Source organism: Mesoplodon bidens, assembly GCF_964165515.1.
Source record: "Mesoplodon bidens genome assembly, chromosome: 7".
NCBI lineage: Eukaryota > Metazoa > Chordata > Mammalia > Artiodactyla > Ziphiidae > Mesoplodon > Mesoplodon bidens.
In genome coordinates, this window is record NC_138164.1 from 113,519,626 (window position 1) to 113,546,858 (window position 27,233).

Below are 27,233 nucleotides of genomic sequence, written 5' to 3' on the forward strand. Positions count from 1 at the left end.
TCCTGCCCTGGAGCAGACAGATGTATCAGGTGCAGGACAGAAGGGGCAAAGGCAGAGCAGCTCCCCAGCTACCAGGTGGGAAAACTGAGGCCCAGGCAGGCGGCCAGTGTCAGAGCTGGGACTGGGACCCTGGCATCTGAGCCGGTTGGCTTGGGCTTGAAGCTGCCCCCAGGATTTCAGATTAGTTCACCTGGTCACATATTGGAGGGCTGGCCCTGTCACACCCTGAGCCAGGGCCGCGGGGGTTGGAGGGATGTGGACATTGTCCAGAGGAGGCGGTGGGGGCTCCTGCCAGCTCGCAGGGCTGTCTCTGCACCTGGTGACGTCACGTGGGCAGCCTGAAATCAGCCACGGCGGGAATATTCACACTATGGGCACTGGCAAAAGCTACAAACCAAGGCGGAGACAGGACAGGGGCAGGGAGAGGCCAGGCAGTCGGGGAGGAGGTGCGCAGAGGCAGAGGCTGCTCTGGCGGCACTGACCGTGTTAACATTAGAAAGAACCAGCCAGGTCCTCCGGCTGGGTGCTCTGGGGGCTGGGAGGTTCTTGTGCCACGTGGTCCTCACCGGCTCCATCCCCAAGGGGAACAGGCAGGCCACAGTGGGGTCCAGCCTGGAGGTGTGCCTGGAACCCCAGCCTCCCCCGGCTCCTCCTTGGCTGTTTCTCCATCGTCCCCCCATCCGCCTGCGCTCCCCCAGCCCACACACCCGCTGGCCACCTGGGTGTGTTCTAAATGTGGTCTCAGGGAGCACCGAGCCAGGCGCCTCCCTTGTGGGGAGAGACCCACCCCCCGGCCCCCAGGCAGGGGCCTTGAGGTCCAGACAAAAGGGGCCAGAGCCTCCTTGAAAAAGCTGATGAGAGAGCCCTGGGTCCCTGAGAGCCTGAGCTTCTCTGCCCTGGAGGAGGGTGGCCCCGGGGCCCTCACCGGCCAGGCTCAGCAGCTCCGGTAAAGCGCCCCTCCCCCAACCTGGGAGGCCCCGGGCTCCCCAACCCCCTGCAGAGCAGTTTCTGAGCTGGGTCCCCAGGCCGGTCAAGAGGAGACTCCTGCCACTGTAGAGGGTCTGAGTATTTCCCCAGCCAGAGCAACCTCCCCTCACAAGGATCTGGGGACACCAGGAGGACCCAAAGCCCCCAAGTCCAGCGCTTTGAGGCCAGAGTCCCCTTGACCCCGCCAAGCCAGCAACCCCTGGCTGTCCTGAGGGGCTGGGAACCAGAGCGCACCCAGGACACATACTAAGAGCCAGGCCTGTGCTCTGCTTCCTGAATAACTATCTATTCAAATCCCTGTGGCCGAGGCAGAATCACAGCTGCTGCTTTGCTGGTTTTCGACACCAGGTGGAGTGGAGTGAATGGTCTTGCCTGGGTCATGGAGCTGGAGAGGTGAGGCTGTGGGGACGCGGGTCTGAGCCCTTTGTACCGCACACCCTTTCCTGACCAGAGGGCGCCCCCGCTCTCCACCACCCAGCGTGGACCCAGCATCCCCGGGACCTGTGCTCATCACCACCGCATCATCCGCTCCTCTGTGCGCACTCATTCCAAAAGGGAAACGCGCCGGCTTGGGCTGTGCCTTGAGAACAGCTGGGTGCAGAGACCTGCCCATGCAAGGCTGTCTGGTTTACTCCCCCCAAAACCCAGAAACCACTTTTCTCAAGCCTTAGAAGCTTATCCCATCACTGAAGGGAAAAGCTGTTGGAACATCACAATGTGATGGCCAAAATAATAACTTACAGAGACAGGTGAGAAGTTGAAGGAAGTTCCCAGAATACAGAGCAAAAAGGCAGAGAGTTAGAAAGCATGAGAAAGAATGAGGGACAAGGGGAACAAACTCAAATGGTCCAGCAGGAAATCCAGAAAGACAGAGACGGAGAAGTGAGGGAGTTTTTCAGGGCGAGGATACAAGGATATTCTTTTTTTTTTTGGCGGTACGCGGGCCTCTCACTGCCGTGGTCTCTCCCGTTGCGGAGCACAGGCTCTGGACGCACAGGCTCAGCGGCCATGGCTCAGGGGCCCAGCTGCTCCGCGGCATGTGGGATCCTCCCGGACCAGGGCATGAACCTGCGTCCCCTGCATCGGCAGGTGGACTCTCAACCACTGCGCCACCAGGGAAGCCCTACAAGGATATTCTTAAAGCTGAAGCTGCTTCAGTCTGAAGGAGCCTCCATGAGAGTGAAGATAATGGATAAAGATAAGACTCGCACCCAGGCCCATCACCAGGGCATTTCAGAGCAGCGAGGAAAGTAGATGCAATGAATACAATGACGTTCCTACAAAGTTCCAGGGAGGAAACAAAGAATCAGCACTGTAACCTGTCACCAGCAATAAGGAAAGGTGAGATGAAGAGGAGGTGATGCCTTTATCGTTCAGAAAGATAACCATCTTGAATCTGGAATTCTACAAAATTGAGCACGTCTGAAAATCAGAGACTTTTCAGATATGAGAGCTTATACTCTAGGTGCCTTCCTTGAGGTTGTTAACTGAATGTGTGTCCCAGCAGCACAAGGATAAAGACACAGCTCTCTTATCCAGTAGCTCAAGGAAGGGGACTCCCAGAATGATAACTGTCCACTGGGACCTCCACATTAGGGCCGAGAGCCAGAGGCCCCCGATGAGAGTGACAGGGATCCCAGTGATACATAAGAAAACAGGATGGGGCTTCCCTGGTGGCGCAGTGGTTGAGAATCTGCCTGCCAATGCAGGGGACATGGGTTTGAGCCCTGGTCTGGGAAGATCCCACATGCCGCGGAGCAACTAGCCCCGTGAGCCACAAATACTGAGCCTGCGCGTCTGGAGCCTGTGCTCCGCAACGAGAGGCTGCGATGGTGACAGGCCTGCGCACCGCGATGAGGAGTGGCCCCCACTTGCCGCAACTAGAGAAAGCCCTCGCACAGAAACAAAGAGCCAACACAGCCATGAATAAATTAAAAAAAAAAAAAAAAAAAGAAACAGGATGATATTTTGATGACATAAAAAGAAGACATAATTCTTCTCCCACAAGAAAAGAAGAAAGGCAACGCGAACATCATGACCCTAATGCTAAGCTAAAATGTGTCATGATTTTGAAAACTGATGGAGTAGTAGAAGAAAAAAGGATCCACTGGTCTGTGATGTTAGAAAGACCCTTCTCATGGGTCTATAAAGAGGAACTGGAGTCCTAGCCCCATTCTTGGGACTCATGTAAACGTTTACATTATCATAATAATGTACTGTTTTCTGCCGGCTTTTAACTTTCGAATCCAACTTATAGACAGAACTGAGAATGCTTAAATATGGACATAAATATAACAAAGGGTCAAGTGATACTGTCTAAAATGTATTAAGCCAGAGAGGAATTTGAGAATGTTACTTAAAGGTAATCAGCAGATCAACAGTAACTGTTCAAAACTGGGGAGAAGACGCAAGAGGGAAGAGATATGGGAACATATGTATATGTATAACTGATTCACTTTGTTATAAAGCAGAAACTAACACACCATTGTAAAGCAATTATACTCCAATAAAGATGTAAAAAAAAAAAAAACGGGAGAGAAGTGGTAGATCGGCAAAAGCCTCATCTTTTACAGCAAAGAATCAATGGTGCTTTACGTTGTTAAATTAAGACATAAGGAGGTAATCGGGGTTACGGAGGTAACCATCCGAAGAATGAAGCAAAACCAGTTAAAGTGGTCCCTCTGCCATCTGGGGTTGTGTGGATGAGGCTGGGGAGCGGTGGAAAGACAAAATTTTCCTTCCTTTCCCAGCCCTGCCTTGTGGTTGGGTTAAATTAATGACTTACTTTATTACATGCACGTAGCACTTGGACCAAAATCTGTGATGGGAGGGAAAATGTTAGCCTGAGAGTGACTAAGGAGCGGGTCTCCTGGGCAGTCAGACAGCGGTGGGGGGCACAGAGAGTGCGGACCAGCGCTGAGGGGGCCCCACCTGGGGCGGCAGGGTGTTGGGGGGAGGGGGCAGGTCTCCTCAGACCCTCGTGATGAATTGAGTGAGGAGGAAAGGGAGGAGAAAGGGAGGAGGGGGGACCAGACTGCAGAGAAGAGCGATTTTTGGGGGGAACCATAACAGGCTCAGAGTGGGCACATTCACTGGGGCTGTGACTGGTGCCAATGGAGACCTGGATCCCAGCGGCCATATGTACGCAAGTGGTCCCCCTGGGAGAGGGAGACGGAAGAGTGGGGATGCGCAGTTGGGGTGACCTCTGACTCTGTGCCCAGAGAGCCACCCCTCTCTTCCTTGGTTTCACAAAATTACAAAAGCAATACATCATTAAAAAAATTAAAAATTAGAATTAAAAAAATTAAAATACATATATGTAAAATCAAAAAATTAAAAATACAGATATCTATCAAATAAAAAGCAAAACCACCTCTTTCCCTACCACAAAGGAGCTGCCCCGAGGGCTCCATGACTAACCGCTGGGCCCAGCCATCAATTAAGAGAGAGAAAAACAAGAGTATGTTTCCTTACGAATCCAGCCAGAGCACGTTCTCAGAGATTGATGCCTCTTATTTGAGTCTAAGGCATAATAAAAAATATAAAATGATGGCGGAGGAAGAATGGGGGAAATCAATGCTTCTTGCCATTCAGTTCTTACTACCTACACACTGAGGCAGTCTTCCAGAACACAGAGTTAGAGTTTCAAAGGAAAGCCAGCTACCCACACACGCGTTCACAATTCCGCATCTCTCTGGATTTATATAGCCCATGCTTCGAAGGAGCTGCAGGCGCTAAACACATGTTTTTTCATTCATTCTTACATGCACACCGCTGGGGACATGGCACCAGTCGGAAGCATGATCTCCACTCTGCAAACCTGGTTGTGGGTCAGGGACTGAAGCTCATAGAGGGACAGCAAATTGCCCAAAGTCACACAGGGACTTAGTTGGAAAGTCAGATCGAAAACTTAGCATGCTCTATTATCAAGGGCTTTAAAAGGCTTCAGAGAACATGCACACATGCTTCTGTACTCAAGAGTCCATCTCTGGAAAAATCCTCAGGAAACCAGTAATGGAGGTTCTCTCTGGGGACAGAAACGGGGGCTGTGTGCTAAGGGTGACAGGGAGCCGCACTCTTCAGGCTGTAGCACTTGTGCACACTTTGCATTTTTGAACTGTGTGTATCTATTTCCAATTACCAATTTAAAAAGATATAAAAATTGGACTATGATGTCAGAACGCCATGAAAATAAATAGCTAAGGATAGTGGATATTCAACTGGTGGACGGGCATGATTTGCCATCCTTCTAATTCAATCTCTAAGAGCAAACTGGTCTCACCAAGGGAGAGAAATAATGAAATCTCGCACCTTCTGAGACCCTTTCCCAGAGCTGTTTGTGAGCGCGTTCCTTCCAAGTGGATGAGAAGCTGCCTGTGCAGCTTCGGAGGTGCACTAGAGGTGCTGGCAGGTACTGGGTCTGAAGCCCCCTCACCTCTGGGTGCTCCTCCCTGCAAAACCCAAGGGAAGGTGGGGAGCCCCCCTTGCTGTCCCTCATCCCCACATCCAGTGCCTCGGCAGGTTCCGTCCACTCCAGCTTCACCCCATACCTCGAATCCACCCACCCCTCCCCCTCCATCTCCTCTCCAGCCCAAAGCACCATCGCCAAACAACACCAAGATGGCGGCAATGATCTCATGACTCATGCATTCATCCTACTGTCTGTTTTCCTGCAGCCAAGTGAACCAGACCACGTCACTCTTGTGTTTAAAGCCCTCCAGTCTCCTCGGACTGCAAGCGTGGAAAATGCAAACTCCTTCCAGGAAGCCTCAGGTCCTCCCCGACATCGTCTTCTCTGCCCTCCTCGTCCCCTGCCACCCCGCAGGTCAGGTTCTTTTCACCCCAGTGCCTCTGCATTTGCTGATTCCTCCTTGACCTTCAGGTTTCAACTCAAAAGTCACTTCCTCCAAGAGCCCTTCTGGCTCCCTACCCAAAGTGGGCCTTCCCCAACCTGCCCAAGAGGCTGCCTGACGGCACTGCTGATTTGCTTCACAGCATAACCACAAAGAGGGATTTTCTGGCTTATTTATTTGTTAACCTTGCTGTTGTCTTCACTAATTAGACTTTAATCTACATGAGGTCAGAGACTGAGCTTGTCTTGTTTACCCTCATACCCTTAGCTTCCTGAATAGTTAGGTTGTGTTGAATACTGGCTAACAGAGGGATAGATGAATGGAGGGGATGAATGGATGAATGGATGGGTAGGTGGATGGATGATGGATGGATGGATGAATTGGATAGATGGATGGATGGATGGATGGATGGATGGATGGATGGGTGGATGGATAGATGGATGGATGGATGGGTAGATGGCTGAGTGGATGGATGGATGGATGGATGGATGGATGTGTAGATGGCTGTGAAGACAGCAAGCTGGCTGGTTGGCTGAGTAGACAGGTAGTTGGATGGATGGGTACCTGGTTGGGTGGATGGATGGATGGAGTCTAATCCTAGGGTGAGACCCTGAGGTCCTCCCTGCCTCCCCCTGGATGCCCCAAGCTAATGAGGCTCAGGATCTGATTTAAGGGCAGTGAGAACTTGAGACTCCACCCCCTAGTGTTGAGAAGTGTTTCTAAAAATGACATTGAAATATCTGTAAGGTCCTTGTAGAAATGGCCCCAGGTCCTCTGCCTTCTGACCTTGACCACGTGTCCACATTTCTAGACCCTTTTTTCAGGTGCAGGCTGGGTAGATGGCAGGGAATCTGAGGAGGGAATCAGCTGGAGCAACTAGACACGTTCAACCGCGACCGGGTGTGTTCCCACCATTTCACTCTCAGCTCTGAATCTCTGAGTAAAGTTTTTTTTTTTTTTCTGGTACGCGGGCCTCTCACTGTTGTGGCCTCTCCCATTGTGGAGCACAGGCTCCGGACGCGCAGGCTCAGCGGCCATGGCCCACGGGCCCAGCCGCTCCACGCATGTGGGATCTTCCCGGACAGGGGCACGAACCCATGTCCCCTGCATCGGCAGGCAGACAGACCCTCAACCACTGCGCCACCAGGGAAGCCCTGAGTAAAGTTTTTGACATTAGAGGGGGTGGGAAGGGGAGAAACCTCCTGACTGATTCAGAAACTGTCTCCATTGAGTCTCATTTCCCATGGCATGTTCCTTCATCACATTTGCGTCGGCACTGGGGCAGCCTCAGCCACGAACCGCCTGCCCAGACGATCACCCAACCACTGACTGCAGGTAATTGACCCGGGGGCTGGCGCAGCCCCCTGACCTCTGCGTCTAACATGAATTCAGAAGCAGGCTAACAAGCGGCCGGTTGGTTTGAGCCCTCACCGCGGCATGCAATTCCCTCGGACGCTTTCTGCCGTGCACCCAGAGGACCAGAGGTCAGTCTCTTACTCTGGCACGTGCTCCAGAGCCGCCCCCGCCAGCCGCCTGGGTGACAATGGTGCGTCGGGGCCCCAGGCTCCCTCACTGCCCGCCCTCCGTGGCCTCTGTCAAATTCAAAGTCTGGATAAGGCCAGTTCCGGGAGGCAGCAGGATCCCACAGGCTGACCCCGGCACCCTTTATGGAAAAGCTCGGAGGCCCTGCGATAACCAAGGCAACACCATTGTCCATCCTCCCAACACCCGTCACAGGGTGATGGTTCTGTCCTGAACTAGCTTTCCTCAATCCCAGGCTGATCCCTTGGCCAGCCTGGGGCAGTAACATCTTCACCTTGGTGGGGGGTTAGGGGGGCTGAGGGCACGGGCTCTGTACTCTGATGGCCTCAGACACTTGTGTCTGAGACACTCAGGCCCTCCTGTCTCCTCTCCAGCAACCTCCTGCCAAGTGGAGAATGACACTAATTTCAAGGTTGCTGGGAGGGTGTGTGGTCGGCGGTGCTGGGATCAATGCAGGGTGGCTGGCCCGTGGCAGGAGGTCAACAAATAGCACGATCGTTACTCTGATTTCTTTCACTGCGACACCTCGTCAAGTGAGTCCCACGGCCTGATTCCTTCTTGTGGGAAAGGAGGGCTGGCTCCTAAACTGCAGTCAAGGTCAGAGCTTCTACCATCTGCTTAGAAGCTACCACGTGACCCAGGTAGGTCCAGCTGTCCCCCTCCTCTGTGGTCCTGGACCCTGGCACTGAGCAGGTGGTCAGTATATACGTAGAATACAAGCCTTCATCTGGGGTCAAAACAGGGATGCAGACCTGGCTGTGATCTCGGAGGTCATTTAGTCCAAACTTCTACGACATTCCGCCACGACGATGCCCACCCTGCTTGACTTCCTCCGGCGATGGGGAGCTCATCACCTCCTGAGACGGCTCTGTCCTATCACTTAACAGCTATGATGGTTCCACATGTCCCCTGTCGGCCGACCTGCAGTGAGCATCCCTGGTGTGCTCTGGCCTGTTCTCAGCCACAGGACACGTGGCCCAGACAGCCTGGCCCTGTGGTCTTCTCTTTTCCCAGCTCAGTCAGCCCTGCTTGTCTCGAGCACTGAGTATGTGTGCACACCCGCCCTCACACACACACACACCAAGGGTGGCCTGCTGGCTGCTGTCTGATGACAACGGATCTCGTGGGGACATGGCTTTGCAAAAGCCACGGCCTGAGGGCAAGACATGGCCTGGACCCTTCCAGCATCCAGAGGCCCTCTTTCCCTCAAAGCCCCACTCCCAGCCTGGACAGCCCTCCAAGTCACCATGGCAACAGCTCTTGGGCTTCTCGGAGACTCAGGCGCCCTCCCTGCTAGAATGGAAGAAAAGCGTGATAGCCTGCTGACCGTGACCGTGGGCCCAGGGTCCACTTTCACAGACGGCCTCCAGCTAAGGCAAAAACGACTCATCTGACCCAGATAAAGACTCATCAGCAGGAGCCGGGGGTGGGTGTAACTCCCTGGAAGCCATCAGCCTCTGAGTGCTCTCATGGGGCTACGCTGGTGGCCAGGCTAAGGATCACAACCTGGGCTTTTAAGGTAAAAAAGTGGACAATCTTAGCAAAACCTGGAGAGTCTGCAAAGCCCCCCCGGAAGACAGGACCAGCTACTCTGCTGGGAATGGCATTTCTGTTATAGTGCGTCTTGTTTGTAAGAGAAAGGTGGTTGGGACAGGTCAATGCTAAAACCAGGTGACCAGCAGTTCCACTCCTAAATATACACCCCAAAGAACTGGAAACAGGTATTCAAAAAAATATCTGTACACAAATGTCCACAGCCGCATATTTACGACAGCCAGAAGGTAAGAGCACCTCAAGCGTCCATCCACGGATGAATGGATACACAAAATGTGGTCCATCCATACAAAGGAATATTATTCAGCCTCAAAAAGGAAGGACACTGTGACACCTGGTCCAACAGGCATGAACTCTGAGGACATAATGCTCAGTGGAAGAAGCCAGACACAAAAGGACAAATACTGTATGATTCCACTCATACGAGGTCCCTAGAGGAGTCGAATTCATGAAGACACACAGTGGGATGGTGGGCGCCAGGCGCTGGGGGAGGGGAAGGGGAGCGAGTGTCTCGTGGGAATGGAGTTTCAGTTTGGGAAGATGGAAAGTGTTCTGGAAATGGGTGGTGTGATGGCTGCACAAGAATGTAAATGTACTTAACGCCACTGAGCTGTACACTTCAAAATGGTTAAGACAGCACACTGTATGTTATTTATATTTTACCACAGGGAAAAATTAGAGAAAAAAAGGGATGAAGCACTGATACATGTTACAGCATGGATGAACCTTGAGAATATTCTTCTAGGTAAAGAAGCCATTCACGGAAGATTACATACTGTAGGATTCCATTTCTAGGAAAAGTCTAGAACAGGCAAATCCTTAGCGACAGAAAGCAGATTGGTGGTTGTAGGGGGCTGGAGGAGGGGAAACCCAGAGGCATCCTCATATTCCACCCCCCACCCCCTGGGGGGGGATGCTGATACGCTGGTGCTGCCTGAAGGCTCCTGTGGCCAAGCACCGTCACCCTTACCATTTGTACTGCTTTCCCCCCAAACAACGCCAGGTTTCCTCCTCCTTGAAAGACAGCTCTCTCCCTTGGCCATCCCACTAGTGCGCTCCAGCCCAACCCCAAACTGCAGGCGGCACAGAGCCCACCTCTCGGGTGGGTCCTCTGGAAGACGGTGGTCTCTACCATCCCAGCCCATGTTTGGGCGGTGGGTGATGGGGACCCATAGGGGGAAGCAAGCCAAGGGGTTCCGAGTGCTCCATGCAAGACGGTCCAGCGCTTTTGGGACACCTACGAGCTTCTTTGACCAGAGGGGGCCTGGCAGAGAAAGAATCACATCTTACCTGGAAGCATCGAAGCTGTCATAAGAGCCGACCGTGTAGTGCCGGAAGAGTTTCTTGCTGCGGTCTGCACGAGTTTCTGCAGAGAGGGAAGAGAGACATCGTTTAGAAAGTCACGGTCCCCGAACGTTGAAACCATGCGAGGCCGGCTGGGCCCCTCATTTATCTGACCTACGAAGCGTGAGACCCGCTCTCCTGCGGAAAGATCTGGGAGGAAGACGAGGCCTTGCTCCGTGGCCTAACTTTTCAAACTCTGGGGGGCGCAGATGAACCTCAAGGCTGACTACTGGAGAGTCATGAGCTCCATTCCCAAATGGAGGCAAGTCCCAGGGTCCCTGGCTGGTGCAGGATGCTCTCTGCAAAGAAGACGGGGCTCTGCAGGTTCCGGCCAGAACAGCAGCAGGTCCACTCAGCACATAGAATCCGCGACAACGGTACTCTCAAGTGACGCTGCCGAGCCGTATAGCAACTCCGAGAACCTGCGGATGACTGCTTTGGGAGAAAGGAAATGTTTATTGTTATTTTTCCTGATTATAGTTGCTTTCTCCTAGAAACAAACAAACAAACATGATTAAGTTTCTAATTAAGTCCCCTGCTTACTTCCCTTACTCAGCAAATTTCGACTTAAATTTCACGGGAAATTATATGAATGATGTAATTAGACTTAATCGATAGCTCAGAGGTGGAGGGAAAAAAACCCCACAACAACACAAATGCAAGAAATACAGCAGCTTATGATTTACTGTTTAGATATTTTCCCCCAAATAAAATCTCCTGGGCACTTTCTTTCCCAAACCCTGGAAAAAATACAGAGACATTATGTGATTGGCTTCAGGAAAAATGGCTCAAACTCTCATTTAAACCCTGTCACCCTCTCTGCTGTCAGTCTCCTTGACACCACCTTCCAAGGTGAACGTGATTTTACTCAAACCCAAATGCACGTTTTCGGCTGAAAAGTGAACACATGCAAGGGCACTGAGAAGGGTCGCGCTGATACCTCTCGGCTCCTTTCATGCCCAGAGGCAGCCTGTGCAGCAAAAACACACGTTCCCTTTCTACGTGGTGTGGTGTTGCCTTTGGGGGGCTGGGAGGAGCTGGTGTCCAGCCCGGGACTACATTTCCCAGCAGCCCTTGCAGCCAGGTGTGGCCACGTGACCAGCTCCCACCAATGGAACGCGTGCGTGCGTGCGTGTGGGTGTGTGTGTCCCTTCCAAGCTTGGCTTCTATGGAGGCCAGGAAGCTCTCCCTAACCTCTCTTGCTGCTTCTCCCAGCTCAAAGCTAGGACTCCCAGGCTCGACAGGATGATGGGATCCTCAGGGATTCCTGGCAAAAGCCTGGGTCTCTGTGCATTCGCTCTTAAAAGAAGCAACAAACTTGTATTGCCTTGTGCTACACTCTAGGGATTTGCTTGTTACAGCAGCTAGTGATGTCTTAAAGGACCGGCGGCCGGGTTCTCAGTGACTCGGCTCCCCCTGCCTCTCTGCCCCTTTCCCATCACTCCACCTGAGGCTCCAACGATACGGAAGTTACAATTCCCTGAACGGTGACAACATCTTCACCACCATCTCTGTCCCTGACACTAACTGAGTGCTGACTGGGTACCAGGCCCTGTTCCAAGTGCCGCTCCTATACTCTCTCATTTGTCTGTCACGGCCCCCAGGGAGAGGGTGCGCATGTCACTCTGCAGGTCCCACCAAGTCCAGCCAAGTGTGGCCCCTCTGCTTTTGCTCCATTTCACGCCACCCTTCCAATCCCTCTGCAGGACCTTGGTGTCCTCGTTGTGGAGTGAGGCACTCGCGTCTGCTCGGCGTGTCTCTGCTGTGTCATCATTGTCTTTGAGACAGGCTGGGACCTGGGACCCCTGACCAGAGTGTTTGCTCCTGGACAAACGTCTCGTCAAGCAACAGATACAAAGAACCTCTAAGGGACTAAAAATAAATCTGCGCTCCCAATGCAAGGGGCGCGGGTTCGATCCCTGGTCGGGGAACTAAGATCCCACATGCTGCACAGCCAAAAACATAAAATTAAAATTTAAAAAATGTCACTGTGGCCAGGGGAGGGGTGGATGTTTAAAAAAATAAATAAAATAAATAAATAAAATTAAAAAAAATAAAAATAAAAATAAACACTCACATGCACAGTTGAGGCAAATTATGAACAACAAGATGCAAAAAGACCCAAAAGCCCAACTGCCACTTCTGAGGTACAGGGAGGGAAAGCAGGGTCCAACGCATGATCCCTGCACATGGCACCACCAAGGAGGTGGGCAGACCACCTAAGCCCCTCCTCCAGCTCGGCCCCCCGATCTGCCCCGCCCTCACCCCATTTAAGAAGCCAGCTCGCCCCCCACTTGGGGAGCAAGCAAGGGAACCTGTTTCTTGTTCTCTCTTCCTATGCTGCAGCATGAGTCCCAGTAAAGCTCTGTCTGAATTTCTCGTCTGGCCTCATCAATTTCTATTGATTAAAGAGTCCAAGAACCTGGGTCAATAACATCTTCGTCCTCACTAACATTTATTGAGTTCTTCCCCTGGGCTACAACTTGTGGCCATCTGGGCTGATCCACTCCCACTTGCTGGTCACAGCAGCCCAGCGAGGGAAGCACAATGGTTGGACCCATTTTACGGATGGTGCTGGTGAGCACTGCCGAGGCAAAGGCACATCCTGCTGAACAGTAGGGGCAGGGTGGGCCCCTGGCGGGCAGGTGGGCTCCAGGGCCCAGGCTCAGAACCAGCAGGCCACACCAAGGGACTCTTGGAGAGGACCCGAGTCTGCGTGCTCTCTACGGGGCTCAAAGGTGGGGATTTGGCCTTATTTCTCTATCACCTCTGGTGTTTAACTCCTGGCAGATACGCAGTGTCAGAGCTTGCTGAGCCAATCTCAACAGTCCATTGCAAATCAGCAAATAGAAATACACTGCACACTGGCAGAGCGGCCCGAGGGCATTGGTCCAGCCTAGCTGCATGCACATCCCGTGCCTGGCAGCCAGACCCAACGTACCCAGGTGTTCCGTGTCCCTCTCCCCCTCCTCCCTGGCATCTTGCATTGCGTACATGTTCAAATCTAGTTACCATTTATCAAGTCCACCTGAGGGTCAGGCCGTGTGCCCCAAATGCAGGGATTAGAAGGCTGCTCAGATGGGGTGGGGCCTCAGCTCTGTTCTCTGGGGCTCAGGATCCTGGGGGTGGGGTGAGGATAAAGCTAACAGATGCTGACTTTCCACGGGCTGGGCTGAGGGCCCCAGCAGTCAGATCACTGTGCAGGGGGTGGAGCATGTGGGCCAGGCCGTGCATCTGGCCAGGCCAGCCCTGTGACATCCGCGTGGAGCCCACAGATGGGCTGGGCCCGGGAGGGGTAAGTGGGATTGGAACCTGCTTGTAGGGTTAAGCAGAGTAGCTGTGAAGCCACTGAATGACCGTGGGGATGGGCTGTTAATTATTAGTATTACTCTTAATTGCCTGTTGCTTATGCTCCCCGTGGCAGCTCTGTGCTTGTTGCCCAGGGAATCGCTGGGCCCTGAGAGCTGGCTGGTGCAGGCCCTCGGCTGAAGGAGCAGAGGTAGGGTGTGTGTGTGTGTGTGTGTGTGTGTGTGTGTGTGTGTGTGTGTGTGTGTGTGTGTGTGTGTGTGTGTGTGTGTGTGTGTGTGTGTGTGTGTGTGTGTGTGTGTGTGTGTGTGTGTGTGTGTGTGTGTGTGTGTGTGTGTGTGTGTGTGTGTGTGTGTGTGTGTGTGTGTGTGTGTGTGTGTGTGTGTGTGTGTGTGTGTGTGTGTGTGTGTGTGTGTGTGTGTGTGTGTCTCTCCTGAGGTCAGAGGTTCCAGATCGAATGAGCAGAGAGGGGTGTGTGGGTGGGTGGGTGGGTGTGGTGTGGTGTGGTGTGGTGTGGTGTGGTGTGGTGTGGTGTGTACCTGGTCCACATCTTTGCCAGAGGAAACAAATGTTTCAGAAAGGGACTCTTTCTAGGTCAGTTAGCCAGTGGTGCCCAGACTTTGGGATTTCATGGGCCAAGAAAATGCTAAACAGAAGAGGGAAGGGTGGAGACAAACACGGGATTTAAGAAGTTATTAATCTGGCCTTAAAAACAATGGATTCCCTTCCACTACCATAATTGTTTTATAAGAGAAAGGGGAACTTTTAGAATCCTATTATCTCTAACTGTTTTGTGAAAAACTCTCTCTCACTGCACAGGCCTTCCCTGTCTTCTGGCTTCTGGACACAGTCAGACTTCTACTCTGAGATATGGCCCCAAGGGACAGGAAAGGGGTCCTGAGGGACAGCATCACCGCCACCATCATCATCACCATTGCTACCATCATCACCTTCATAACAGCATCGTCACTGTCACCACCATCACCACCACCACCGGCATCATCACCATCATCATCACCACCATCACCGTCATCACTGTCATCATCACCATCATCACCACCATCACCGTCATCACTGTCATCATCACCGTCATCACTGTCATCATCACCGTCATCACCACCATCATCATCATCATAATCATCACTGCAGCTTTGCTAAATTATCTTTTTTTTTTTTGTGGTACGCAGGCCTCTTACTGTTGTGGCCTCTCCCGTTGCGGAGCACAGGCTCCGGACGCGCAGGCTCAGCGGCCATGGCTCACGGGCCCAGCCGCTCCGCGGCATTTGGGATCCTCCCAGACCGGAGCACGAACCCACGTCCCTTGCATCGGCAGGCGGACTCTCAACCACTGCGCCACCAGGGAAGCCCTATCTCTTCTTTTAGTAAATGAGTCTTTCACCTTATTTGGTCTTCCCACAGCAGCCAGGGCTAAGTGGATTTCTTGTCGCTGTTTTGCAGAAGTAGCAGAGTGCCATGATGAGGGATGTGGGCTCGCAGGCTAGACTGGCTTGAATTCAGAGCCCAGCTCTGCCGTTTACTGGCTGCAAGTCACCAGGCTCTTCATTTGTAAAGTGGGGATAATAATAGCTCCTACTCACAGGGAAGTGATGGAGGAGTAAATGAATTAATACAGGGAAAATGCTGGAACGGTGCTTGGCGAATGGAAAGCGCTGTATTACCTGGTTATCGCTGTGCACGGAGGATTGGGGTCTTCCACCTTCCAAGGTGGCCCTCGAGGTCACACAGCGCACCAGCGCACCCACACCAGGGTCAAGCCCTACCCGTGCCCCGAGTGCAGCGAGTGCTTCAGCCGGCGTTCCAACCTCATCGCCCACAGCTGCACGCACACCGGCGAGAAGCCCTACCTCTGCCTCCACTGCAGCAAGAGCTTCAGCCACAGCTCGCACCTCACCGCCCACCAGCGCACCCACCGCCGCGTCCGGCCCTGCTGCTGCCCCCTGTGCGGCAAGCGCTTCAGCCGGCGCTCCAACCTGCACTGGCACGAGAAGATCCACGCGGAGGGGCCCGAGGCCCTGGCCGTGGTGATGCTGGGGGCGGCCGGGGCTCTGGCGGCGCCCCGGCCGGCCCCCATCTAGGAGGCTGAGAGGGAGGGGAATTGGGGGGGGTAGCCGCTGCGGGGGTGTGACCTGGGAGGCCCAGGAAGGGAGTTGGGGAGGTGCTGGCATGGGGGTGGGGCCCGGCAACGGGGGAGGAGCTCGGGGGAGGGGCAGGCATGCTCACTGCAAACTACAGTGAGCAGACCCCCAACTCTGTGCCTCCCCAGCCTGGCTGACAGCAGCCAACAGCTATCGTGTTTCGAAACATCCATGCAGGGCCCCGCGTTTTCTAAGTGCTTTATGGGCAAGAGCTCAATACTGTTTACAACTGGTTTTACAGCTGGTTTACAACTGAGGAAGGTGAGGCTCAGAGAGGTTGAGTGAGTTGCCTGAGGTCACCGAGCCAGCAGGCGGCAGGGATACTGCACAGCACAGCCTCCTGGGTCAGCATCCACTTGGGGCCCTGGGAGGAGGCCTCTTCACCAGCAACCTGCCCATGGCCCACGGAGGGTCAGCTGGCCTTTTTCTGAGATGTGCTGAGGTCTGGATGCTGAGGAAAGAGATCTCGGCTTTCTCATGGGCCGTAAGGTGGGAGGACGTGGGGTGTGGGCAACCAGTGGCCATCACACCACATCATGGGGAGAACTAGCCAACGAATGCAGCCCGCACACAGCGGGAGGCTGGGGGACAGAGGCACGCATGCGGCCTGATGCTGAGAATCCCTGGATCTTGGCTTGTGGTGGCCATGAGGGCTATTCATTCAATATTTCTGTCTTTCCTCCCTCTGGGCATGTGGTGGGATGGATCCCTGCGATTCACTGTGGCCAGTGCGTTTTCGGAAGAACTGATTTACTTCACTTCCTGGGTGGATGGAACATTTAATTCCCAGTCCAAGATTCCCCCCCGCCCCGCCTCCCCTCGCTCTCCTACTGTTTCTTTGTCCATGGGCATGGCAACCAAAATGTTTGAGACAGTGGTTATTCTATCAGTCAGGGTCCCTAGGTGTGCCCCCGGGACACATGACAAACAGGTGGTGTGAGTGGGAAATAAACCTTGGTGGTTTTAGGCCACTGAGATCAGGGGCCTGTTTGTTACTGCAGCCTTCCCTGGCCTAAGCTGACCGACGCAGACCACGCATGGCCTTCTCTGTCATGCGAGCCAGTACATTCCATGTTTTGCTCAAGTGTGGCAGAGCTGGCTTTCTGGCAACCAAAAGAGTCCTGGCAAGTGTAGAAAGGAAGCCCAGACAACATCAAGGCAGAGGCTGAGTTTGGCCCCTTGTCTGTGAGGATCTCACACCTTCTAGGAGAAAATGGAAAACCACACAACGGACGACAGGAATGCATCCCATCGGACATGGAGAGAGCACAGCACACAGCACAGGTCTCTACATGTCTCAGAGGAGGCCTCTGGTTACGACAAAGGAGACAGAAAAACCAGCCAACCAAGAGGGAACTATTCACTCGTTTGTTTCCTAAGCCACGTAGAAACTTCTGAAAGGCAAGAACCTAGTAGTTCATAGACAGGCCCACCTCCTGGGCCAGGTTCCAGGCTCGGTGCTTCATACAGCAGGTGCTCAGAAGTGTCTGTAGTCCCACTCAGCTTGGAGGCCAGCAGTCACTACTGCTGAATGATCTGAACCATCATCTCCTGAACCTCTATACAGAATGAGCTTCAAAAAGTGTAATCAGGGGGCTTCCCTGGTGGCGCAGTGGTTGAGAGTCCGCCTGCCGATGCAGGGGACGTGGGTTCGTGCCCTGGTCCGGGAGGATCCCACATGCCGCGGAGCGGCTGGGCCCGTGAGCCATGGCCGCTGGGCCTGCGCATCCGGAGCCTGTGCTCCGCAACGGGAGAGGCCACAACAGTGAGAGGCCCGCGTACCGCCATAAAAAAAAAAAAAAATGTAATCAGGTGATGCCACTTTTCTGCTTAATGTTTTCTGACAGTTTCCCAGTGGAATTCGAGTCCCATCCTCGAGCCCTCCGATGACACAGGCCCGACGCTACGCAGTCCTGCCTTTGAACCCTCCTCGCCCATTGCTCCCTGCCCCCACCCCTGCAGTCACTCCACTCCCGCCCTATTAGCCTCCTTTTTGTTCCTTGAACATGACAAGCTCGTTTGCACCTCAGGGCCTTTGCACTTGCTAGACTCTCTGGGACATTCCTTCCCCAGCTCAAAGTTCACTGCACTGCTGGGTCCCCAGCACCTACAACACAGCCTGGCACACAGTAGGTGATCAATAGCTGTGGAGTAACTGGACAGTGGGATAAAACCCACACACTCTTGGACCCTTCGTTCTTATCCAGCGTGGGCACCGTCACCTCCTTGCGTCTGACTGTGAAGAGATGAGGATATGGCACAGAGGCTGCGTTTAGTTTCGACTGCCAAGGGAATGGAAGGAGCCATTCTACAAAATGAGAAACTGGATTTCTAGTCCTGACCTTGGTGGTGATGGCGTGGGACCTCACTCTTGCCGCTCTGAGCTCTGATTTACTCAACTATCAAACCAGATGTTCGGACGCTCTGCCTTCTCAACATGACACATCCCCTCTGCCACCAATGCGACTAGGGACGTAACCCCCCTTTCCCAGGAGAGAACCACGCAGTGATTAAGCTGATGTGCCCTGAAAGTTTTTCTTGGAATATGGCCTAGAAAAACCTACATTGAAAGGGGGAAAAAAAAAAAACGCCCTGGAAATTCCATTCCATATACCTCTTGTGACTCGTGAAAGTGAGTGACAGATCGCACGCCAAGCTTCAGACTGTCAGCATTTAAAATAGCCTTTTACGCAGAGCGGCTGGGAAAAGGATCCCGTCTAGCTCGCGAGGAAGCCAGGATAGGGCATCTAGGGAGATACTAGTGGCCTCTGAGCCTCAAGTGTGACTGTTTATCAAGAGGAATCTTCTCAAAGAAATCTGTCAAGACTCTGAAGGGCCAAAAAAGAATTCAAAGGACGGCGTGGGGAGGAGGTGGGCTGTCGGGTCAAGAGACGGGCGTGGGGAGAGGCCAGAACGCCAGAGCAGGGCCAAGGCTGCGTGGGCACGCCGGCCCCGATCCGTACCCAGGTCCCACGTGGGACGGTTCCCTTGCTCATGAGATGCTACAGACAGGAGAGGCAGGAAGGAAGCCTGCATCTAGACAAGGAAACGTGAGCTTAAGTCCTCACTAGCTGCAGGGCCTGGGCAGGAAACAAGCTCTCCAAATCTCAGTTTTCTCATCTGTACATGGGGCTAGCAGCAGTATTGACCTTGGCCTTGTGGTGAAGGTATAACACCGTCACGCATTTAAGTCCCTTCCCAGGTGGGCTGTCCTCCAGGAAGACGTCTTGGTCTTCCCTCTCTGAATGTATCCTCCTCTCTGAATGTATCCTTCTGCACCCGGGACAGAGCAGGACCCCAACCATACCTGTACACAGAACCTCACGCCCTGGTCAGAGCTGCCCCGCCCGGCCCATCAGACCCCGTCCTGGGGACCTGGAATAGGAGTGGCCAGTCTCTGCTCCCCGTGTGAACAGAGGACACCTCCATTCATGCAGAGAGGCTGTCACTGTGGGAACACTTTGTGGGGTGGGGGAGAAGCAAAGGAGCGAGACTGAGGCAAGGGGCTTGGGGCGGTGATGACGCATGTGTGGCCCTAGAGAGACGGCTGAGCTGGCCTGGCTCCCAACAAGCTCCCCCCGGCATCCTGCTTCCAGAACCTGCTTCCAAGATTGGGGAAGGCTGGACCCCACGTTCCACCCTCGGGGTCCAGGAAAGGCCGCTGCATCCCTGCGGTGGAGGACCTTTCTTCCTCTGACCCAGCTCACGTGGGTTTTAGGTTTTGTGAACCACAAGAGCCCTGGTCTTTCAGCTACTCTGTGGCTCCGGGTAGGAAGTCTCGTTACCCAAGCGGATGGTGGTGGCACCTCTGGATCTCACCCCGGGGCCTGGCTGGGGGCCCGTCCACCATGGCGGTGCTGCCGGCCAGGGCAGCCCTGGACACCCGCGTCCAGGTCCTATGTGCTGGTATTGACTGGGACAACACCTGGCCTGCACAGTTCCAAACAGCCCTGGGGGCAGCGTGTCCTCAGTGAGGGCCGCCGACCTGGCCACAGGCCAACATCCCTGGGTTCACACGACCAGACGGAGGGCACTAGGGACGCAGGGGGTCCAGACATCTCCCCTCCCTGTGATAAAGACCCTGGATCGGCCACGGACGGGAGACTGAGTGTAAAGATGATAAAACACTTCTGCGTCACACTGCCTGGTTCATCCCCGACAGCTCAGCGTGCTGGGGGGACGGGGTCCTCCTTCAGGGCCTCCAGCTAGAGCCCAGCCCGGTGACACCCCGACTCTGGGCCCATAAGACCCTGAGCACAGAATCCAGGTGCGCCCAGCTGCACTGCTGACCCTCAGACCTCTGAGCTGATTTTGGGCTGGGGTCCAGAGCTGCGTAGCTGAGGTTACTCGCCATGCAGCACAGAAATGCAGAGAGCTGGGGCCTTGGCTTCCTTCAGGGTCCTGCCTGGGGGTTCCTCTGGAGCTGAGCCTCCATCCCACCAAAAGCAGAGACAGAGAGACAGAGACGGAGACAGAGATACAGAAAAAGACAGAGGGAGAGACAGTGAGTCAGAGATAGAGGCAGAGAGAGACAGAGAGACACCCACAGAGACAGAGGATACACAGAGACAGAGAGAGACACAGAGAGACAGAAACACACAGAGAGACAAAGAAAGAGAAGGAGAGAGACAAAGACACACACACGGAGATGGAGATACAAAGAGAGTCAGAGAGAGAAGGGAAAGTGGCCCCTGGGTTCCGCAACCCCATCCCCAGCTCCCCTCTGCTCCAGCCCCTCCCTTGGACTCCACGCCCTCCTGTCTGTTATTCTCGGCCCCTCACCCTGAAGAGGCAGAAAGGGCAGGGTGGACCCCTGAGCAGGCGGGGTCCCACTCCCTCATCACGGCAGCGCCTGGCCGAGCTGGACGGGCCGGGCCAGCCTGCGAGGTGGCACTTCCTGCCCAGGCACAGGGTGCAGGCCCACCCAACTCCCACCCCCAGCTTCTCATCCACACACCTCCCTCCCATGCCAGCTCCTGTGATCTCCAGCGGGTTTGAAATCAGACACTGTTCGGGCCGCGCTCCGGCTGGAGAGCCAAATGCAGGATCCGGACCACAAGGAAGAAAGAAATTACTGATGGGGATGGAGACAGAAATAACGCTTCTTTTTTAAAACCAAAGATGCCGATGGGCTCCATGCAAAGCGGAGAACCACAGACAGGAGCGTGGGGAGAAGCCCCAGTGGGCACAGGCAGGCTGGCGGGACGCGGGTGTGGGGGGCTGGTGGCATCTCCAAGCTCACCATCACCTCCCGCCCGGGGCCAGACCCCAGGACGCAGAAAAGGGGGCAAACCACGTGAAGGGCTGGCTGGAGCCTGGGCAGGGCGGGGGCAGAGGGCACGGGGCACGGAGCCCGCAGCCTGCACGGCCCAGCTCCACCACAGCGGGGCAGGGCGCTGTGCTGACAGGTGCCCATCCCACCGCTGGGCACGGAGATCAGGGCCTCACCTCTGAGGAACACCGGCCGAGGGGCACGACCTTGATCTGAAGCCACTTCTCACGCTCACACCACGGCAGCTTGGGTCACTCGTGCAATCACTACATCAGCTGCAGATCATTGATCCAGCACCTTCTGGGCGCCGGACGTTGGGCTCGAGGGGGAGGGGAGGGAAAACAGGGACCCTGCTCTTCAAAGATAGCCAGACTACGGGGCTTCCCTGGTGGCGCAGTGGTTGAGAGTCCGCCTGCCGATGCAGGGGACACGGGTTCGTGCCCCGGTCTGGGAGGATCCCACATGCCGCGGAGCGGTTGGGCCCGTGAGCCATGGCCGCTGAGCCTGCGCGTCCAGAGCCTGTGCTCTGCAATGGGAGAGGCCACAACAGTGAGAGGCCCACGTACCACAAAAAAAGAAGAAAAAAAAAAAAGATAGCCAGACTTCACTCCATACTCCCTAAGGACGGAGGATTAGCTCCCCGTGGCAGCTGTCACGAATGACCCCCGAACCTACTGGCCCAGAACAACAGAAGTCTATTACCCTACAGTTCCGTAGGTCAGCATCCAGCGGGGGTCTCACTGGGCTAAGATCAAGGTGAGGGCGGGGCTCGTGGCTGCAGGAGGCTCCCGGGATGAACCTGTTTCCTTGCCTTTTCTGGCTTCTAGAGGTGCCCCCAGTCCTTGGCTCACGGCCCCACCCTCCACCTCCCAAGCCATCACCGGTAGGTCGAGTCCTCAAATCCCCATCACTCTGATTCTGAAGTCTGCGCCTCCCTCTTCCACTTTAAGGACGCCTGGGATTACAGGGGGCTTCAGGGATAACCCAGGATCATCTCTTCATCTTGAAGTCAGTCGGCTAGCAACCTTCATTCCATCTGTGATCTTACTTGCCCTTTGCCATGTATCCAGACATAGTCACCTGTTCCAGGGATCAGGACACAGACATCTTCGGCCATTATCTGCCCACCACGACCGCAAAGAGACCATCCCTGTAGGGATAGCACAGTGGGGCAAAACTTGTTCAGAAAACTGTTTAAATCCATCTTAGTTAAAAGAACTCAGAATCTTGCTTTCAGGTCAAAAACTGTCCAAGTGAAAGAAAAGTCCTTCTCTAGGAAGTGTATTTCCCTGTTTGCAGGAGCTCAGTTCAATGTCTGACTCTGCAGAATCATGGTGAGACCCAGGGGAGTGCAGGTTCCTCCGACCCTCGTCCTCTCCTCTGGGCAAAGGTGGATAAATGGTTCACTCCGTGCCTGTAGCCGCCACACAATGATTCCTCCTTCAGAGAATGGAACCAGGCTCTGGACAAACGACGGCCCTTCCCCTAGGGGCCTGCAGCCCCACCTGCCCTGGGACCTCACTCTCTTCCCCTGAAGCATCTTGGTTTCAGTAGTAGAAGCCGCCTCTACGGTGGGCTATGGCACCAACATGCAACTGAGTCATTGGTTCTATTTATTCCCAGCTCCCTGGAGTATCGCTCTGTGCCCCCCAGCGTGTGTGCACACATGTGCCGTGTGTCATGGGGAGAACCGGCCCTGTATTCACACAGCTGGGTAAGGCCCCAGCGGCAGGGGCTGCTGTAAGTTTTCAAAAATAACCATGTGTCTTGAATTCCCTTAGAGTGGGCATGGGGGTGTGGCTACGGGGAGTGCCAGCCGTTCCCAGCCCTGTAGGGTCCCAAAACACACCGGCACCACATGAGAGCCAAACCTACGGACTCCAGAAACCAAAGGCAAAGGAAGGTGCGGGGATGCGGCTGATTTTCCTTCCCAGGATACACGGAAAGCACTTCAGAGAACTGGGCACTCGCAGCACGCTTGGTTTTTCCCCTTAGTCATCCCAGCCCATTGACCACTGTGCTGTAAGAGGACAGAAAACACCTGGAGAACTAACAGTAGTGGCATCGCTGAGCGAAGGCTGCTCGTGCAGCTGTAACTTCACGAAGTGGTCTTCTGGCCCCACACCAGGCGCAGCTGTGAAGCCCTCACAGAGCCTGGAGGCAGTGGGGCTCGGGCACCCACCAGCCGAGGCCCACCAGCACCCGCTTCATCCATTCAGCCTCGGCAAGATAAGCCCATGCACCAGGTAGCCGAGGGTGCCCGCAGCCAAGGGCCGTGGCCGTGGCTCAGCCGGGATGCTTGGTAAATGCTCAGAAGGCAGGAGGACCCAAAGGGAGGGAGAGGCCAGCCTCCCAGAGCAGGGCTCGAGGACGAGGACTGGGGGCAGGGGGAGAGGACCACAGGTGCATCACTGCCTCCATCACCGTCCTGATCTGTGGACATCCATCGCCCGCCATCACCATCACAGGTGACACCCAGTGGCCACGCACTGTTCTCAGTGCAAAACACGTGAGCTCCTTGCAATGCTCCAGCAACCCCATGCCCTCAGCAGTGGCGCCCTGCACTGTGTCGGTGAGGCTGAGCAGCAGCTGGGACTCCAGCCCGGGTGGTCCAGCCCTGCAGCTGGTTGTCCTAACCACTGCCCTGCACTGCCCAGCACACCTGGGAGCAGAGCCCGCTCTGCCCTGTGCCCAGGTGGCCTTCCTTCCAACCAGCACCCTCTGCCAGCCACTCAACACCTATTTCTAAGCGCTGTCTCCTTTCCCTCTATGGGGACTGGGTGGCCAAGAACCCACTTCCCCAGCCATCTTCCAGGAGCAGCCACGTGACCAAGTCTTGGCCAGTGAGATGGGAGCAGGTGTCTGCTGGGTGGGGCTTTCCTTCCCAGACCAGGCCTCCCCAGGGCACGGCTCCCTTTCCCATCTGGATTGTGGAAGCCAAGCCGGCTGAGGACTGAGGCAGGAGGCAAGAGCTGGGTCTGGCCCCGCCTTCCTGTTGGGTGGGACAGGGAAAGCCCTGTGTTTAGGTAGCAGCTCCTGAGGGTTCTGTTTCTGGAAGCCAAGCCGGCACCATCCCGACTGCAAAGACACACCTTCTCTGGTTTAGTCACCAACAGCCCCATGAGACAGGCGCTGTTGTTACAGGGGAGGAAACCAAGCACAGAGAGGTTAAGTGACCACCCCAAGTCACACAGCTCACGAGTGATGGACTGGTTTTCAGGTTGCTCTCTTAACGCCTCTGCTGTCACCACCTGGCAGCTCCACGAGGCATGTCTGTTCTACCAGGAGAAGACCAGACACCATGGGACAACGTGCAAGGTGCTCAGCTCGTGAGTGGCAGGGCTGGGATCCTAACCCGGCTCAAGGGGACGCCATGCACTTGACTGCATTCTCCCCTTCACATCTTTTAAGAAAAAATTTTTTTTAAGATTTCCTTTTTTGATGTAGACCATTTTAAAAGTCTTTATTGAATTTGTTACAATATTGTTTCTGTTTTATGTTTTGGTTTTTTGGCCCCAAGGCATGTGGGATCCTAGCTCCCCGACCAGGGATCGAACCCACATCCTCTGCATTAGAAGGTGAAGTCTTAACCATTGGACCACCAGGGAAGTCTCCCCTTTGCATCTTTAAAGGACAAACCTTCGAGATGAGTAGTTCCCTGCAGAAGATGATTTACGAGGCTGCCCTTGAAAATTACTAGGGAATGTAGGAAACCTGGACCCCAGGCTTTCAGATTCAGGACCCCCATCTGAGAATGAGCGGGACTTGCCCAAGGCCACGGTGCAGGGATGCACCTCCCGACACCAAGATCCCCATTCACTCATCGGACATCTCCTGCCCGGGCACCTGGCGCTGTGACCGGGGGTCTGAAGCTCTGCTTTGCCCACCTCTCTCCCCGTCTCGCCAATCTTGGGCCAAGCGAGGCTGGGGCACCACTGGAGGGAAGCTGACTAAGCTGGGTTCCTGGCCACGTTTCCCCGATCTCCACCCTCCCAAATTGGCTGGACAAATGAAAAAAGCTGCTGGCTGTCAATGAGTTGCTTTCTACTCTAGTAATTAGAATGTTTTTTTTTAAAAAAAACAGCCCAGGCGGCTCAGTGGAAGCATTTATACCAATACATGGAGCCAGACAGGCAGTTTAAATGGAAATTACAGTAAATGGAGGAGGCTGATTGCATGTTGTTGCTAAGCTCGGCTGGAGTGTCCAAGCCAAGGAGGCCCTGCACGTCTCTCTCCATTACAGGGAACGCACAGGGGCCGGGGGAAGCTGACCTGCCCTGGCCCAGCAGCCCAGGGCTGGCGCGACCGTGCAGAGGGGCAGGGTGTTTGAAAACATGCCAGGACCTGGAAAAGACTTTTCTGGCACTGAATCCAGCAGCCAGGCCCGGGGGAGCAGCAGCGCGCCTCCCTCTGTCCTTCCAGGGTACCTGGACTGACCCTCCTTTTGCTTCCCCAGCTCACTGCCTCCGCCCAACGCCCGCCCCTCCAACAACAAGACCTCTCCCCAAAAAGCCTCACCTCTTAGGTCCCACTTGACTGCAGCCTTTCCCTGCCAACTGCAGCGCCTGGCACAGAACCGAGGTGCAGGGGAGCCCCTGCTGTGGAGCCCCTCTCTCCAACCTTACAACCCCCGAGGCAGGCTTAGTCACCTCCCACCGCCAGGGCCCAGAAAGGTGAAGTGAGAGGCCCAAGGGCATACAAGTGTGAGCAGTAGAGCTGGATTTAAACCCAGGAACCGACTGGGGGTGGAAGGATTCTTTTTAGTCCCTTAAAATCTTTTTTAGGGGCACTGGCAGCTGAGGCTTAGGAAATAGGACACAGAGCAAAAGGGACCTGTTGAGCGCAAGGAAACCGCCCTGTTTGTGTGGGAAGGCAGCTGAGTCTTCCCAGCTCGGCGTCGAGGCAGGCACATCTTGGGCTAATAAGCACGGTTCAGGACCAAGGGAGTAACTGCATTCATCCCTAGAAGGAGCAGGGTGGGTTGGGGGGAGGGTTAAGTGGCTCCCAATGGCGCTAAAGGATCGCACAAAGACCCACCCTGGAAGTGACCTTACAAATGGTGCCAGCCTCTTAGGTACTCACACCCTGCAACCCGCCAAGCTGCCCCCCAAAGATGCTACACGTCCCTGACAGACACTGGTGGGTGAGGACCAGCAGAGGGGACTGGGAAGTGGGGGGGTTGCCGGAGCCTCGACCATCCGCGGCTCAATCTCTCTTTGCGCACCTCAGAGTGACACCTGGGAGGGGGCTCCTTCAAGGAGATGCGTCTTATCCGACCAGGTCGCCAAGCTCCCCGGCCGGAGCCCTCGCAAGCCAGCCGTGTCCCCTGTCCTCCACTTCTGGGAGTGAGAGGGAGCAGTTGGTAACAACCAACTGTAGAAAGTGAAGAAGGTGATGCAATCTGAAAATACAGATGGTGTTTTCTTGTCTCAACGGCTACAACGGTGGAGGAGCACCCAGTCCACTGGATTAAAAAAAAAAAACAGAACCAAAACCACAGTAGCCATGCCTTCTTTGAAGGAGGGCTGGCTGGACAGGTGGGGAGGCACACTGCCCTGCTCCAGTCTTGGGGGAGGTGCCATACAGTCTGTCAGGGAGAACACACAGGAATCCTGGACAAATCTATGCATTGAAGTCACAGCGACACACAATGCAGTCGTCCACCCCTGGAGTTCAGTAACAGTGCTTTACTAGGAATAGATGCTCCAGTTGGTCTTAACCCCGCCTGGATGCTCGAAAGGACTCCTGAGAACACGGAAATGGCCCTGGGACGCTAACAGCGCCCAAGAGGCCGGAGTCTGCCCGGGTGATCTGACGGCTACCTTGATCTTCCCTTCTATCTCGGGAGCAGTAGAAAGCCGTTATGGAAACAATAGCCTTCCCTGGTGAAACACAACCACCAGAAATACAGTAATTTAAAAACACACCCAGTGCACAGCCATCGCCTACACAGCCAGCCACCCAGTCTCACCCAGCACCGGCAGGACCGGCAGACCTGCCGCGCCACCATCCCCGGCGGGTCAAGAACAAAGACTCGGCACATGCACCCGGAGCAGGTCCCGGCGACGGCATCGTACCTCCAAAATGAACTTTCTTCTTGAACCGGGAATTCTCAGCCATCATCTCTAACCTGGGTGTGACCATCTCACTCAGGGTGGTCCCACTGCTTGTCGGGGTCCGTGCGGAGCCCGCGTCCACGAGGCCGGCCTCATCTGCTAT

The 27,233-nt window shown here is 54.7% G+C and overlaps 1 protein-coding gene across 8 annotated transcripts in view; it reads right to left on the reverse strand.

Moving 5' to 3' along the window:
- Positions 1 to 27,233, reverse strand: part of SHANK2 (SH3 and multiple ankyrin repeat domains 2) — a 546,752-nt gene that overhangs the window by 179,474 nt on the left and 340,045 nt on the right. For all 8 annotated transcript variants that reach the window (XM_081238599.1, XM_081238604.1, XM_081238603.1 and 5 more), the window contains one exon: positions 10,227 to 10,302. In XM_081238599.1, coding sequence (XP_081094725.1) covers positions 10,227 to 10,302 — 76 coding nt within the window. The remainder of the gene's footprint in view (positions 1 to 10,226; positions 10,303 to 27,233) is intronic.